The following is a 17,202-nucleotide window of genomic DNA, read 5'->3' as shown; positions in this document are numbered from 1 at the left end:
CCTCAGAGCGGGGGAGGGGTCTCTAGGGTTGGAACTTGGGTTGTGTGCCTTTACGGGCCAGCCATTTCACTAGCCCTGATGTAGTTTTGATACATATGAAAATATGAGAGTATTCGGATGTTATTTGAAAGTATAGGTTGTAAGGACTACAACAATACAAATACTAGAGACTATCCTAAAAATCCCAGATCTGCAGCATCCAGATACTTGATCCTGGGATCTGTGGTGTGCACTGCCAGGGAGGAGAGTGGACCTAACCACCTTACTTGAAGTAGTTCTAGAATAATGCTAACTTTTATTTAAAGAAAATAAAAGATGTCGGGCAGTGGTGGTGCATGCCTTTAGTCCTAGCACAGAAGCAGAGGCAGGAGGATCTCTGAGTTCAAGACCAGCCTGGTCTACAGAGTGATGAGTTTGTTCCAGGACAGTCAGGGCTACTCAGAGGAATCCTGGGCTGTGGCTTGATGGGTAAAGGTGCTTGCTGCATAAATCTGGCGACCTCCTGAGCCCACATAAAGTAAGTGAAAGGACAGAACCAAGTCCACAAGACCTTCCTTTGATCGCACATGTGACAACTATGCTCACACCTACACATCATACTTAAACTAGTTTCACGTAGATTATGACTTTATTTGGACTTAACTGTGGGCACAGGTCAGAGTCTAAGACTTGACAGCTAGTTAAAGAGCAGGGAACAAACTGTTAGCGATCCTGTTAACATTTATAAAGTACCCATAGCTTTTTAAGCCTTTATCCTTTATTCATTGGAATAAAATTTTAATCATACCAGGTTTTTAAATGGGAGCCTTATAAAGCTACACTAACACCAGAGGTCACAGTCTAATGTTCTCATGCCACATACTTAAAACAGTTTCTAAGCTTGTTACTGTATGTGTTCTGTGTTTGACGTATGTCAGGAATGGCATATGCGTGCCGCAGTGTATATGTGGAGGCTGGAGGACAGGTTGGGAGTCAGTTCTCTCCTTCCTCCATGTGGGTAGTCAGTCTTGGACAGCAGGTACTTCCATCCCCTGAGCCATCTTGCCAAAACAGTAAGTACTGGGGTGATAGGCACAGTGGATTTAGTGATTGCCACCCATGTATGATGCTTGAAGTTCCAGAACCAACGTAAAGCCAGACGAGGTAATCACAGTGTTGATATGGTAAAACGGGAGGCCGAGACAGGAATGTTGTGGGATAATCTTTTTGTACACTGAAGATGTGTCTTCTGCCAAGGCACCTTCTAATTGGTTTAATAAAGAAATGAACAGCCAATCGTTAGGCAGGACTTCAGGCAGAGATAGGAACTTTGGGAAGAAGAGACAAGATTCACCAGCCCATCATAAAGAAACTGGGACGTATGATGTGGAGGTGAGGTAGCAAGCCACGAGACAGAATATAGATGAATATAAGTGGTTAATTTAAGTTTTAGGAACTAGTTGGGAATACGCCTAAGCTAAAGTCAAGCTTTAATGCTTAATAATAAGTCTCTGGATGGAGGTGGGCGGTCCTTGGACTTCCCACAGGTCAGGGAACCCTGATTGTTCTTTGAGCTGATGAGGGAGGGGGACTTGATCAGGGGAGGGGGAGGGAAATGGGAGGCAGCGGCGGGGAGGAGGCAGAAATCCTTAATAAATAAATAAATTTAAAAAATAATAATAAGTCTCTGTGTCATTATTTAGGAGCTGGTGGTCCAAAGAAAACCTGACTACACAGGAATCCTTCAGAAGCTCAAGGGCCAAGTATCTTAGAGTACATAGTGGCAAACAACAAAGTCCCTGTGACAAAATGGAAGTCAAGGAGCAGTGGCTGAGGTTGTCCTCTGACAACCACATGTTGGCCATAGCACATGCACACTGACAGGATGTACACATAGCACATGCACACTCATACTCACAGGATGTACACATAGCACATGCACACTCATACTCACAGGATGTACACATAGCACATGCACACTGTTTATTGTGTGTGATCATGCATGTTTGTGTACAGGCATGAGTGTCACTGCACATGGAGGCAGAGGACAATTTGCAGGAGTCGACTCTCCTTCCACCGTGCAGATCCTGAGAACTGAACCCAGATCATCAGGCTTGAGGATGAGAGCCTCTATCTGCTGAACCATCTTTCTGGCCCTCCAACACTGTTGGAAAGTCCAAGTCTCATTTGAGACTCAAAATAATCTCTGACCATGAGCTTCTATAAAACTAAAAAACGGGAGTGATGGCATGTGCCTTTAACCCTAGCACTCAGGAGGCAGAGGGGGGTAAATCTGAGTCAAGGTCTGGTCTATAGAGTGAGTACCAGGTTCAGGTCAGCCTCGTGGAGTTTCACAAGGAAGTTGGAGAGTTGCTTTAAGATTCTATGTTAGCATTTATAAAGAGGTGGGGACCAGTCCCACGAGGGCCAGTGGCAGGCCACCCGAGGCCTCAGCAGGTCCCCTGGCAGGTGGCCTGAGGCCTTGGCAGGAGAGAGACAAATAAGCCATGCAGAGAGAGTTTGGGTATAGAGTTTATTTAGTGGGTTATGGAGGAAAAGAGAAGGGGAATGGGAGAAGTGGGGGGGGGGGGAGTGAGGCACAAGTTGCCTTTCTAGAAGAATGGCAGAGAGAGAAAGAGAGAGAGAGAGAAAGAAAGAGAAATGGAGAGGAGTTGGGAGATCCAATTGCTCCGGCAGAAGGGGGAGGGGAGGCTGGGAGTGGACAGAGCTTGTCTCTTAAAGGGACAGGGTACCCAGGTGACAGACCAGGCCAGCATATTACAACACTCTGTATGGGTTCTTTAATATTTTGAGTTAAGAATTTGTGGTTCTGGAGCTGGAGAGATGGCTCAGTGGTTAATAGCACTTACTGCTCTTCTAGAGGTCCTGAGTTCAATTCCCAGCAACCACATGGTGGCTCACAACCACCTATGATAAGATCTGGTGCTCACTTCTGGCCTGCAGGCAGAACACTGTATACAAAATAAGTAAATCGGGATTGGGGATTTAGCTCAGTGGTAGGGCGCTTGCCTAGCAAGCGCAAGGCCCTGGGTTCGGTCCTCAGCTTCAGAGGAAAAAAAAAGACAAAATAACAAAATAAATCTTAAGAGCCCCTATGTGGTGATATTTTGTTTTAAAAAAGAGAGAGAGGGGCGGGGGAGGAAGGAAGGAAGAAAAAGAAAGAAACAATTGGCATCATTGAGTATCATATTTCTGGAAGTATTCCCTTACTTCAGCACCCGGAAGCAATGATCCAGAATCAAGTCTACCTCTTATGCTGGCAGCCAAACTTGTTAACAAGTTGGAGTTAGCCAGGTACTGGTTTTGAAGGCTTGAAGGGGTTGTGGAGACTGAGACTTGGCACTCTATGTCAGGGCTGGAGTCCCTGAGCAGAGCCCAGGAGAGGCCATCGGTGAAAGTGTAGACCAAGTACACTTGAGTCCTACCCAGGACTAAAGTGGTCACGAGACAACCTGAGGCTTGGCACCGTGTGATGTGATGTCAGAGTCCCTGAAAAGAGTCCAGAAGAGGGCATCCGTAAAGGTGCAACCCAGTTGCAAAGACCCCCGCATTTTGAAGATGCCAGTACCATGGAACAGCCACAAAGGGCAGCAGTGGTGGGGTTGAGCCGTCCTGCACCTAGGAGACATGTTGTGTGTGCTACCGATGACAGAATTGGATAAATGGAGCCCTTTGGAGCACAGAAGACAGTGAGTGACTCTCACGTGTCTTTGCCTGAACTCTTGTTAGAAATAACCTGAGAACGATACCTTTATTTTATCTAACCCGAGAACTAGAGATGGAAAATAATGCACTAAACGCCACACAGCTGCTCAGACTCAATTACAGAGCTCTGCGTACCTGGCAGAAATCAGGCAGGTCCCTAGGAGGACCTTCCACCAGGTGTTCATATTCCCAATCCAGAGTTCTTTTCATTATCCAGGCTTTCTATTCAGCCCAGTCCTTGACCACCTACCCTGAAGCTCTCCGGTTTGTTGAAATCGAATTGTTTGTATTTCTCTTAAGATGGGTTTTCAATAAGTCGCTTAGGCTGGCTTCAAGCTCCAGCCGGGGTTTGTTCTCTTGCCTCAACCTCACAGGAAGTTTTCTGTAGACACAGGCTATGGCAGACAGCTTTTTAAGAGGGGGTTCAGCTGCATTTCTCTTTTGTCCTGTCTCACTCCATGCTCTTTGCCAGTCTTTTCAGTCCTGACTAGGGAACCCCGAGCCTCCTACATGCCAGAAAGCCCTCTACACTGACCTGTCTTCTCTCTTTGGCTTTGCAGAATTTTCAAAGCCATGTTTTGGGCTGGTGAAATGGCCCTGTGGGTAAGGCAGGCACTTACTGCTAAGCTGGTCGACCTGACCGTGATCTCAGAGAACCAGTCGTGAAGGCTGTCTTCTGACCACCCAACACACACGCACATGTGCGTGCACACATACACACCGAATAAACCAAATGCAATTTTAATCAAATAATCCAATAATTAAATAATGTTTTCTTTAAGATGGGTTCTTCAAGTCTGCCTGATCTCTACGAGGGTAGAAATCAGATGTTTTATTCTCAATATATTTCTTTGCATCTTGCAATATTTTACTTCAGAAATTTTGCTTTTTTTTTTCTGTTACTCACTTGAAGGCCTACAACTCCTAAAGCGATCTTTGAGAATATACTTAGAAGAATGAATTTCATAATCGCACTCTTCCTAACTAACCCCCCCGAAAAGCTAAACACCATGAAGGATTTAGTTTCAGGTAAATCTTTTATTGTTGATGTTCAGAGCCAGTTACACGGTCGTCGCCACAAAGCGTGTGAACATCTATTTCACAGAAAGAATATGCTACAAGTCACTCTAGTCACATAGCATTAGCATTCTGGCAAAGATAAATGGTATTTCCAACTGCATCAAATAGTTAATAAGTTAATAAAAGTAAGCTCAGCTTTCTGCCTTTGGGTGAATCGGTGGTATCCTTCAGTCTCTCCGACCCCGACTCTCCGACCGTCAGCCCCGCTGACTGAACTTTTCCGCTATGTTCTGCAGCTCCAGATCCATGGCAGCCAGGTTCTCCAGTTCTTTTTTCTGGGAAACAGAAAAGCGGAGCGCTGAAGTCAATTCCTACGCTCCAGTTCAGGGAACGCAAAGGAAAAGGGGGAGGGGAGATTTAGGTATAGTAGAGACTGCCTGAGTCAGCCAACATCAGGGGTCTTCAAAGTGTGTTCTGATCAGTAGTTTGGGCACCCCAAGCAACTAACTGACCAAGAATGAAGACTCCTGGGTCCCATCCCAAATTACCGTCTGAGAAACATGGGGCGGGGGTGGGGGATCAGAAATTCCTGTGACTCTGATATGCTTTCAAGCTGAGACGCACCATCTGACACGATCAGGTTAGGGAAAGGCACTCTTTGGGCGGTCAGCATGAGCATTGGAACCCCTTGAGGGCACCAGGTGCTTAAGAACTAAGGCTTACTGCGTGCCCAGGCAGCACCTGGCACTCACCAGACAGACTCTCTGGGGCTAGATCCCGGACAGTAGTTTTCCAAGTTCTCTAAGCAAGACATGATACATGTCTAAGAGACGAGGGCAAGGATGGGCACCATGCTGGCCGGGGGCTAAAATCAGCCCTGCTGTGACCTGGGTACCCACATTTCCCCAGAGCAGTTTCTCCCCATTATCAGACATGACGATGCTAACCTTGATCATCACCATCATCTAATTTTAAGCAAAAGCCTCATACCGTACCTCTTCCTCGGTCAGAATTCTCTGGTCAGCCCTGCCCTTTTCATCTTCTGCCTCCTGGCGAGGCCCCGCCTGCTCCTCTGAGTCGTAGAAGTCCGGAAATTCGGCGGACTTCTTCCTGTAGTGAAGGAGCTGGTCCAGTTCAGCCACTCCGTCATCATACTGCCTTTTAAAGTCCAGATGAGGGGCCCTGTCAAAGCTTCTCTTCTCGTATCCCCAGTTAACATCCTCCGAGAAGGGCCTTTTCTCCCACCACTCGTAATTGTACTCCGGGAAGAAATTCTTCTCAGCCAAGGTCAACCCATTTCCATCTTCACCTTCGCGGAAGTTGTCATCTGGGTGCTCTTTTTTCTCAAAATCACTATTCTTCCACTGGAGAGGGTCAAAGTAGGGGTTGAGTAGCATCCCTAACCTCTTCCTCTTTTCAGCAGTGGGATAGGGTGCGTATTGTCTGTCTGGAAACCTCACTTCCTCCCTGCTCTCTTCCGGGTCTAGCAGCTCTTCCTGTTGCCACCATTTCCCTTGGTCCCCTCCCTCACCATAATTGAGGTAGGTGTTCTCCTGTTCTCGCCATTTGCTTTGTGGATATCTTTTTGCCTTATCTATTGGGCCTTCGTGAACAGGGTAATGTCCTTCACCCAGGAACCTTTTCTCTTCTCTGGTGTCAGGGGCAGAATAGGCACCTGGCTCACCTCCTCGACCTCTGTGTTGGCCTCCCTTTGTCCCCTCATAGCCCCTCCTTTCCTCAGTTTCTTCACGGTGTCTGTTTGCCATGCTTTCAAGTTCAGAGTTGGCATGGCTTCTCTGGTACTGTTTATCCTGGCTCTCCTCACTCTGGATTCTTGGAGCTCTGTCCTCTTCACTTCCTCTGCCCCCGTACTGTGGTCCCTGGAGGCCCTCGGGAACCTGAAAGCCTGGATAGCTTCTTGTTTCTTCCCCATATTCAGGTTCCTCCTCTGAAGGCCTGTAGTGGGTTGGATGGTAGCCCCTCTTTTCCCCTAAACTAGCTGTGGTCACATCTGCCTCCTCCGATTCCTCGGGGCCATGTCTCCTTTCCTCCAATACAGGATGCCCTTCTTGAGAAGACTTGTTGGGCCGGCTTCTCCCATGGTGGTGTCTGGGCCTTCGTTTGGTTACTTCAGAGGTCCCGTCTTCCTCGACTTCCTCAGATTCTTCTTTGCTCTGGTCGTGGTTGCTAAGCTCCTGGGGTTGTTTCTCCTGCCTCCTTGCCTCCTCTCCACTCTCCTGGCTGCCTTGTTCCCGGCTGTGTGTCTTCTCATAGAGCCCCACAGAGTGTGTATCTGCTCTGCTCCAGGACTTCTCCTTTTTCTTACCCGTAGTGTCGCTTCTTTTGTTGGAGAAGGTGCTCTGTTTCTCTCCCTGAGCTTCGAGGTATTTCTCTTCGCCAGCATCTTCCCTGTGCTCCCCTTTTGGGTAATTCTTGCCTTCTTCCTCCTTCTCCTCTCCCCCACTGTCTTCCGAGTGGTGTATCTTTGCTTCTTTGGACTCTTGTTGGTTGGAGGGAGGGAGGCTCTCCTGGGGCTTATCTACTCCCTCTCGGCTTTGTCCTCCTCCTTCTACCCACTTCTCATTGTCTGTCTTTGTCTGGCCTTGAGTGTCTTCTCCTGGAGCTCCTGTTTCCTCCCTACTGGAGGACCAGTGGGCTACTGAGGCAGCAGCTGGGTCTCTTAGCAATCGTACTTCAAACTTGGAGTTCTCATTTTCACCTTTTTCTTCACCTTGGACCTCTTTCCCACCTGTAATGAAAATATAAACACAATTGCAGAAATGCTTGAGCCTCAAGTACTAGCCTCAGTGATCGCGAAAAATCCCGAGGATGCTGGAAAACAGTTCCACAATAGAGGATATATTAAGAAGCTGATGCCATGGAAGTGTTTAGGCTATGTTTAAATCTAATGAGCTCTCTGCAGGTTTAAGTTTTCACAGTACTGACCCAGCATCTCTACTTGTGACTGTCAATGATCAAACTGAAACCCAGATGGAACTTTATGGAAGACTGGAATTAAGAGCCAGAAGAACGTAGAATTCATCTGGTTCAGCCTCCTTGTTTTGCAGGTATAGAAGATACAGAAACTCAGAGGGATATAATTCAGGACCGTTCTATCCATATTTGAGTAAGATGGAAAAGTTAGCACTGTAGACATGAATGGCTCTGACTATAATCCCAACTAAACAACATTAAGTAGCCAAAAGTGGGACTATTAAGATTCAAAGGAGGATTTAAAATTTAATTATCAGATTTTGTTATCTAGTCAATTGTGTGGACCCTATCCAGCAGGAAATGACAGCTTAACCTAACTCAGATGTGCACTGTGTATTTCAACCCACAATGGACTGAGAATTTCACGGTGGTCTCACACCACCATATCATATAATGTCATCATATCATATGAGTCATAACCCTCTTGGTTTCTGCAAATACAATCACTGATATTTGTGCAGCAGCAAAAAAGGCTTGCTGAGAGCCTTTTCTGCATCATTAATGATGCATGGCTGTAACCGGTGCTAAGAATGGAAAGGGCCTTTTTCTTTCTTCGTTCAGATCCCACCCAGTCCACATGTTCGTTGATGCTGCGGATAAGTTTCAGGCCACCGGGTTGTCTCCACATTTCACAAGTCAGCAGCAGAAGACATAGCTGACATTTTGCTGCACTCTTCCATCTTTCCCAAATGTCAGTAAGTCCTTACTACATCCTCCCCAAGGACACCCTATGGAAAGAGATGTGGAGAACACGCTGTCTTTGTTGTTAGCTGGGAGGGCTTGGGTTTCAACCTCTCTCACCAGTTCAGATAGAAGACCTGAAGCCAAGGTCACTGGCAGCTAAGGGTCAACACCAGCGCCACCTGTCCTGAGAACCACCAGCTTCCCTGTGGCTGTGGAACACTCGAGATGCAGCTCAAGCAAACTGAGACCATATAAAATCAGCGAATGTGTTAAAATAACATTTTTATAGATTGGGTAATACTAAATGGATAAAATAGGTACATTAGACAAAATTAGATAGAATGTTGACATTAATTTCACTTGCCTTTCTTAAGTATTTTTAATGTGTCCACTAGAAAATTTGAAATTATATTTGTAGTTCATACTGCATTTCTTTTGAACAGTGCTGATGGGCCTTTTTGTTTGTTTTTAGACAGGAATTGATTACGTGACAAGCGTACCAGGAGCAGATTACATGAGTCATTATGAACTGATATTTACAAAGGACAAAATTTATGTATTTTACAAAACATCAAGAAATTGCAGCTGGGCAGTGGTGGCGCACACCTTTAATCCCAGCACTCGGGAGGCAGAGGCAGGCAGATCTCTGTGAGTTTGAGAGAGCCAGCCTGGTCTACAAGAGCTAGTTCCAGGACAGGCACCAAAGCTACAGAGAAACCTTGTCTCAAAAAAACCAAGAAATAAAAAATAAAAATCAATTGCAACTGGTTTGTACCTCTCTATTGAAGCACAGCCTGGCATGATGATAATGTTCTCGTGTTTCTAAAGCTGCAGGTTTGTCTTCTACAGACATCTGAGAAACAGTTCATTGGTCACAGCCCTGCGCCATGTAAGAGACCATGATGATACCCAGAGGATTATGGGTTCTACATCAGTTTGGGCTACAAAGTGAATTTAAGACAGCCTAAATAACAAAGCAAAACCTTGTCCCCCCAAAAAAGGGAAAGAAAGGAAGGAAGGAAGGAAGGAAGGAAGGAAGGAAGGAAGGAAGGAAGAAAGGAAGGAAGGAAGAAGAGAAAAGGTGGCCCCTTGTATTATATACAGTGCTGGGGCAGGGCTAATCAGGCAGGCATAAGAAAGCAAGGAGGCTTTGGGTGGTACCTTTGACTTCTTGCGCTGCCTTTCCAAATTCTTATGCTGAAACCCTAAATAACACAATGCTGTGTTAGTTTAGGGAGATGAGCCCTCACGATGGGAGCAGGGTCCTAACAAGAGGACACAAGAGAAACACAACCTCCCTTCACACAGGAGGACACAGTCAGAAGGTGGCCATGTAGCCAAGGAGTGGGAGCTTACCAGGCACCTTGGTCTTGTGCACGAGCTGCTCCTACTGTGAGAAGTTACTGTGTGTTGTCTAAGCCGATGGATCTAGGAGGAGGGCCTGAGGCTCTCACAGCTGACTCAGACAGATGCTCATGTTATTCTCAGAGTCTACTGGAAGACAACAGAGGCCACATGCTCCTCTTCCTACCTGATTTAGGGGGTGAGGTGTCTTGAGTGTCAACAACAGAAATATTTTTATCTCTTTTGAGTTAAATGTGTATTGCCTGTGGCAGCTGGTACCTGGAGCTGAGCACTTAGCCCTAAATTTAGCTCTATGCCCAGCAGGTGAGATTGAAAAAGGGCTGATTAGCCCATGGAGGCTTTGGCACTCTGTAACATTGAAGTGTGCAGCTCACCCTCACTTCCAGGTTAAAAAGGGAGTATATCTCATCTGTTATTTCAAAGCTGACCAGATCAACCTTGGCCAACCCTGGCCAGAGAAAGCTTGTACCTGGTAAGAAACTGAACTTCTCTAAAGTCTCTTTAAGCCAAAAACAAAACAAAACAGAAAAACCAACAACCACAACAACAACAAAAACCCACAATTCTTCCCTTCTGCCCAAATACTTCTTTTTTTATGGAGGGCAGGAGAGTTGGGGTGGAGCCTGGACTTGGGGCGGGACACGGGCCAAGCAGGGCATTTCCTCCACTCAGCTGCACGTGTGAGTCTGCCCGTTGGCTCAGGAGAAAGAAGACAAGGCCAGGAAAGATAAAACTACAACAGGACAGGATAGTGTGGCCTAGAACTGAGTTCCCTTTGACCTATACTTCAGAAGCAATATTTAAATATCAGATGCCACTTTAAACAATCAAGATTTTAAGCAGGGTGGTGGTGGTGCATACCTTTAATCCCAGTATATGGGAGAGAAAGGCAGGAGGATCTCTGTGACTTCATCTGAAATTTGCAAAGTCTAAATAGCAAAATCTGGTAACAGAGAGTGTGCATAGTCCTCCCTAGAAGATTGAAAGCCAAGCAGCACACACTCCACTATGAAAGGACCCTCAAGGCTGCTGGACTGCACTGCTGCCTTAAGAATGGGACCACGCTGCTGCTGCTGCTGCTGCTGCTGCTGCTCCGTGGATCCTCGGAAGGGGCCCACACTGCTTCTCTTCCACTCTGAGTCTTTCTTGCTTCTTCATGCTTGAGTGATGTTTGAAGCTGTAACCCTGCAGGAACCCTTCCATCTTCCTGCCCCTCCTGTCTCTATCTGTCCAGTGTCCTTGTTAGAGATCTGAACCAGCTGTTTTGTTCTCGGGTGCAGGATTAACAGACCCATAATCAGCAAGCTGGAATTACTATGACTGCAGCCTGAGGGCTGAGTACTTGACTTTGGAGGTGAGGAGAGTCTGGCATTTGGTAACACCTCTCATCCCTCTCTGTAATCATGGATATCTGGTGACCTTCAATGACAGACCTTTCCCTTTTACAAAATTCATCTGGCAAATGAGGACAGGGAAAGGTAGCAGCAAAGTACTTCCTGTGATGACTTAGAACTGCTGCCTGTATAAGCAGAAAATAAACTTGAGAAAAACGAACAGCAGCTGGGTGGTGGTGGCGCACGTCTTTAATCCCAGTTCTTGGGACGCAGAGGCAGGTGGATCTCTGTGAGTTCGAGGCCAGCCTGGTCTACAGAGTGAGTTCCAGGAGAGGCTCCAAAAGCTACAGAAAAAAAAAATCTAGGCCGGGCGGTGGTGGCGCACGCCTTTAATCCCAGCACTCGGGAGGCAGAGGCAGGCGGATCTCTGTGAGTTCGAGACCAGCCTGGTCTACAAGAGCTAGTTCCAGGACAGACTCCAAAACCACAGAGAAACCCTGTCTCACAAAAACCAAAAAAAAAAAAAGAAACAAAAAAAAACTGTCTTGAAAAACAAACAAAAAAAAAGAAAGAAAGAAAAAAGAGAGAAAAAAAGAAAAGAGAAACACCTTTCCTGGAGTGGTAGGGAAGCTTCCATTCACAGTTTAATGGGGATTCTCATGTCTCAGGACACACCCCCATAACTTTGATGATTCTGAGCAGGGTAAGTTAACCCAGCTTACTCTGAGCCAATTGTCCATGGTTATTGCTGTAGCACTTTATGTACACACCCCACATGCAGCAGCCACAAGAGTGTTTGTCTTATCATGAAGGATCCAAGAGGTAAAAAGAAAGAACTCACTGTTTCCAGCTAGACTAAAAAACTCCCAAGCAGTGGGAGGTGTTCACAAGGGCAGCATTTGTTTGAACTGGTGTGACTTCCCAAATGACAAGAGCTGTCTAGTTTTGTAAAATCTGGTAACAGGAGATACTGCTTACACCACTGTTCAAACTTTTGTTTTCCAAAGAAGCAGGCTAGCACAGAGAAAATACTCCACTGGCCTCAGAGAAGTTCTCCGGTCCTGACCGCCTCTCAGCTTCCAACCCTTCCTCAGCCACCTCATCTACGCACAAGCAAGCACTTCCCACACCCCTCTCCACCCAAAGGAAGACCTGCTTTACATTTTTTAAAGATGGGAAACCAAGGAATTTAAGAACTGACGGACAGCTCAAAGACTAGAGTCAACTAAAATTCCCTCTTTGAAAAAAATAAGGCTAGAAAAAAAGGTCACTTTTTTTTAAAAAAAAAAAAATGATCTTCCCACTATCAGAAAGAAGTAATATGACTCGTCTGTCTAGGTACCACTCCAGTCCATCAACACTAGCTGTAGAATTATACCACAAGGATGCAACTGCAGGTGAGGCAGAGGCCGCAGGAAAAAGATTCACACAGACACAAGGTCTTTCTGGACTATGGCACACTTACTCTTCTTCAGGACTTGCCGGCACTCGGGGGTGACAGTTGGAACACTGGACTTGGACAGAGCACTTGAAAGGACTTCAATAATGCAACGAGTCACCTATGAGAAAACATAAGAGCGTGTTGAAAAGCTGGTGTCACAAGAACACAATTCAACCAGGAGCTTCTGTCACAAGAGGCTTGAGTGTGTGCCTAGAACTGATGCAGGACCCTCAGGGTGGGGACACAGACTGACAGGACCATGAGGAAGCCTCCCAGGGGACAACATTACAAAATGAAAGAAGTCATAAATAAAGGCCCATGTCTAATGCTTACGGGGACACTGCTTCTGTCCTCAGGAGGACTAAACCCTCTGGGAAGAATGTGTGTCCTTACTACAGGAGGGGTATCTTTTGTTTCTAAGAGACAAAACATTGGCTTTGCAAGACAACACGGGGAGGGAGCAGTCAAAGGGAGTGAGACAGTCTGGGCTGTACATACAAGTCGAGACTCTAGGCCAGCATTTCAACTTACCATTTCTTCATCGCGATTCCTGTTATCCACTGGAGCTGAGCTGACAGCTTTGAAGGAGAAAAATGGGAAATGTCTTGAATTGACTTCTTGGAGGCTTGATGCCAAATTTGCAAAACACCTGCCTTCTTTGAGGGAACTGCAGAATGAATACTAAGCAGAACCCACAGTTGGCATGATGACATTGGTCATCATTTCTGAGTTGCTTGTACACACATGTGCACATGCACAGACTTGTGTGGAGTTACAAACATACACAGCTGTTTACCCCAGAAATGCCTCAAACACTTGGAAAGGAATGCTGCCTTACAGCCTATACAAATCAAATGCAGACCACAAATGAGGGGGCTTCTTAAGTTTAGGCAGCTTACCATGTCTTGTGCTGGTTGCACAACTGTCCTACGTTTGTGAAAAAATTGTTAGGCCATATAAGCACTCTGTGTAGTGTCTATGTTCTGTGCTATAATAATTTTTTTAAGTTGAAATAGAATCAGGTATCCTCTGTAAGTCTTTCCCTCTGTCCACACTGAGTGGCTACAGATCTATGGCCCTATCTGCTATTCCTGTTACCAAGGAAATCTCCCCTAAACTCACTTTATAAAAACACAGCTATTAAAGACTAGGCATGGTGAAGGACAGCTTTAATCACAGCACTCTAAAGGCAGAGGTAGAAGGATCTTCGTGAGTGAATTCAAGGCCAGTTTGGTCTACCTAACTTCCAGGACTGCCTAGAAAGACACTATCCAAAAACAAACAAACAGACAACAAAAACAACAAAATAAAACAAAAACAACAACAAAAAAAGCAACCTCAACCACAGCAACCAAAAACATGGATATTAGATCCTCCATCACTCAAGACTCTTGCTTAAACAGTTTGCTTCTACATCCGTTTCAATATTATGCTTCCCTGCATTGTATACAATTGTGTAAACACCACTAGAAGTATCAAGTTCTCCAGCCCACTATTATCTAGCTTTTTAGGGTCATTGAAAAATGTTTGAAAAGTGCCTAACAAGCTATGAGGAGGACCCCAGGTTCTTCCTCAAACACAGGTTAGATAAGACCCGGTAGGTCAATTTTTGGCACTCAGGGTCGTATGACTGGCTTTGGGGGTTCTGTTGTTGTTTTTCTCTTTTCATTAGTGCTGAAGATTGAGACCAGGTCCTCACACAGGACAGATAATTGCCCCCGCACTGAACTGCAGCCCCTGCCCAGGGCCAGTCCTTTATGCTCCGAATGACTGCTATTTTGAGAACATTCTCACTTTGGCACTTTTTTTTCCCACCTGAAATCTGTGAGATTCTCTGGAAAGTAACTATGGAAGAATTACTCTCCTGATGACAAAGAAGTCACCCTTTCCCAGTTCAGCCCCAGACCATCTGTAGCAATGCCGTTCCATAATACAGTTGTCTATTGTTTTCCCCAACGTAAAGTCAGTGCTTACCCAGACAGCCAAAGTATTAACCTTTGTCAGATTTGATGGTCAAGGGATGTCCCATTGTCCTAGACAATTAACAGTTTACAGCTTACTATTATAGAACATCCCTGTTTCCCCCAGGGAGGCTCCTCAGACTCTTCTTAATAGAAAGGAACTAGGGTTTGCTTATGAAGACACAGTGTGTACCTTGGTGAGACTGCTAAGTCACACACATTTCTCCCTTTAGAATCTGTGATAGCAAAGTAATCATTAAAGATATATCAAACTCCCCAAACTGTTTCAGCTTATGTTGTAGCAAACAAGAAATAAATTTAACACTTGCAAAAAAGTGAAATAATCAAGTGGTAAAAAGAATTAAATAACAAATCTAGGAATAACTTCTGAAATGTCAGCATCCATAGAACTATACAGTTGCAAAATAGGTTAATCATGTCCTTCTGCTAGTACCATGGGCACCCCCAAATTCGACTAAGTTGCAAGTCAAACAAGATCTGCATAGCAAAAAAAAAATCCTTCTGTGTATGGTAAGGATATGGATTTCCTACAGTTAGTTCATTCATATGAATCTTTAGAATGCATGATCCATACACAGCTGTGGATCTCCTTCTAGAAGCTCTTAGTGGTAGAAAATGAACGAGATAACTTCCTGAGGGCTCCCTACCAACCAAGATTTTGCTAAATAACAAACTACTTGGAGTCCCTCATTGCCTGACTTGGGGAAGAGAAATGGGGAGGTTATTGCTAAGATACTGGGTGTCTTTCTGGGGTGATGAGCATGTCCTAAAATTTGGTAGTGGAGACAGTTATTGTCTGTAGATAGATTATAAACCACTGAGTCGGACACTTTCAAGAGATTGGCTACATAATGGGTGAATTATAGCCTAAAATATGAGAGGGTACCATAACCCCATTTTAGTCACTATTAAGTATGAGCTTTATCCCTTCATAGAAGGTATGAAAATGTTTAACCACCACGATTAAGTTACAAAAATATTGCTGTTTTGTAATCTAGAACACAAGGTATAGCACCACTGTGGCCTCTTCAGCAAGGCTTTTCAGAAATACTTTGGACTTTCAGAATTCTAAATTATTCAGTTTGGTTTCTTTAATCACATTGAGAACATGTATTGGCTATTCACAGAAATGATTTTTTTAAAATTGAGAACATTGTGACTGCAATAAAATAAATTACCTTTGGCTTTCGTTTTTGTCAAGCATTGAATTCCTGTCCATCAAAGGTTTATATTTATAGAGTCAAGCCTAGTTAGGAGTCTCGGTCTCTGAACACAGCACTTTTCTGAGGCCAAAGAGCCAACGAAAAATGCTAGCTTCATTTGGTGCTGTACTTGCTTATCAGTACCCCAACGCAAACATACTCTTCAAGTCATCAGAGATCACTGAGTAAATTTAGCATACTTTGAAATTCAACACCACTATCTTCTACACACAAATCATCATTTATTAACTCCTTCTGTTTTCATCCTCCGAAATTGACTGAAACATTAGTTTACTACTCCGGAGGTACTTTTATAGTTATTACACAGTCTTGTTATTTTTATTTCTGGAGTACAAAATAAATATCCAGTGAGGTTTCCATTCATAAATTAAAAACCTGTCGACTTAAACGTGAATTACCTCTATCTAGATATATAAATACAAAGCATAAATATGTTAGCCCTGTAAACATAAACACACGAAGACCTGCACACTCATACATGACGAGCTGAGGAAAATGCCTTATATGCACACGGGTCTGGTTCTAACGCGGCATCTTTATAATAATAGAGGAAATTCTGCAGGTGCCAACTGCATGCATTCCCACCCCGCTGCGGCCGCAGTGCTGTCAAGAGTCACACAGAGAGAATCAGACTACAAGGCTCTCTCTAGTCCTGTAGAGAGCTTGACAATTTTGCGGAGAACACAGAAGGCGGCTTTGCTTGCAAGGGCCGCACAGACCCCGCGGGGAGAGCAGGAAAAGGTTGGGAGGTTCTTGTTTCCCCCAACTCACAGCAGTGAGGCAAGGGATACAAGGGAGAAAAGAGGCCAGTCAGGTAGAGGATGAAACCTAGCGTCTCCATCCCCAGGCTCTGGGACCAGGTCCAGTAGCTGTCCGTGGTGCTGAAAGCCACTCACCGGCCAGAGCTGCGGCGCCCAGGAGGCCGAGGAGCACGGCGGTCTGCATGGCTCCTCTCGCCAGCTGTGTGCAGAAGGAGCACAGCGGGTGCGGGCTCCGCAGAGCAGCTGTGGCGCGGTGGACGCAAGCCTGGCTCTTATAAAGGGCAGGCGGGGTGCAGCGCCCGGGGGCGAGCGGCGAGCGGGGGCGACCCTTGCTCAGCCCTGACGTCACGGAGCAGCCCCGGGGCGGTGCCAGCGGGCGGAACCTCAGCCAGTGAGCGTGGCCCTGTGCTGGGTCCAGCAGGCGCAGGCGGGGATGCGGGGATGCCAGGTGTTGTTTGTCCCAGGCAAGGAGGGGCAAGGGTCCAACTCTGATTGCACGGCGCCTGCGCTCCAGCTCCCCCTCACACATCTTAGAGCCTGCAGAGGCAAGGTTGAGACTGTGGATACGTGTGATTCTGATGTGTGTAAACGACGAGGTCAGCGTTGTGTCTCCTCTGCCCAGCTAGGAAGATCCTTGCTTGGGACACACAGGCGGTTCTTATGCCTTTACAAGAGAGTCATGGCTGTAAACTT

At 45.8% G+C, this 17,202-nt stretch overlaps 1 protein-coding gene across 1 annotated transcript; it reads right to left on the bottom strand.

Moving 5' to 3' along the window:
• Positions 1-4,723: 4,723 nt before the first annotated feature.
• Positions 4,724-16,998, bottom strand: Chgb (chromogranin B). The gene is made up of 5 exons (XM_075962265.1): positions 16,645-16,998; positions 13,075-13,121; positions 12,568-12,661; positions 5,721-7,474; positions 4,724-5,060 (listed from the first exon to the last, which is right to left on the bottom strand). The coding sequence occupies exons 1-5, from the start codon at positions 16,691-16,693 to the stop codon at positions 4,983-4,985; spliced, it is 2,022 nt and encodes a 673-aa protein (XP_075818380.1). The 5' UTR covers positions 16,694-16,998; the 3' UTR covers positions 4,724-4,982.
• Positions 16,999-17,202: the final 204 nt, after the last annotated feature.

Source organism: Microtus pennsylvanicus, chromosome 2 (assembly GCF_037038515.1).
Source record: "Microtus pennsylvanicus isolate mMicPen1 chromosome 2, mMicPen1.hap1, whole genome shotgun sequence".
NCBI lineage: Eukaryota > Metazoa > Chordata > Mammalia > Rodentia > Cricetidae > Microtus > Microtus pennsylvanicus.
The sequence above is the reverse complement of the archived record's forward strand: the minus strand, read 5'-3'. Positions and strand labels throughout refer to the sequence as shown.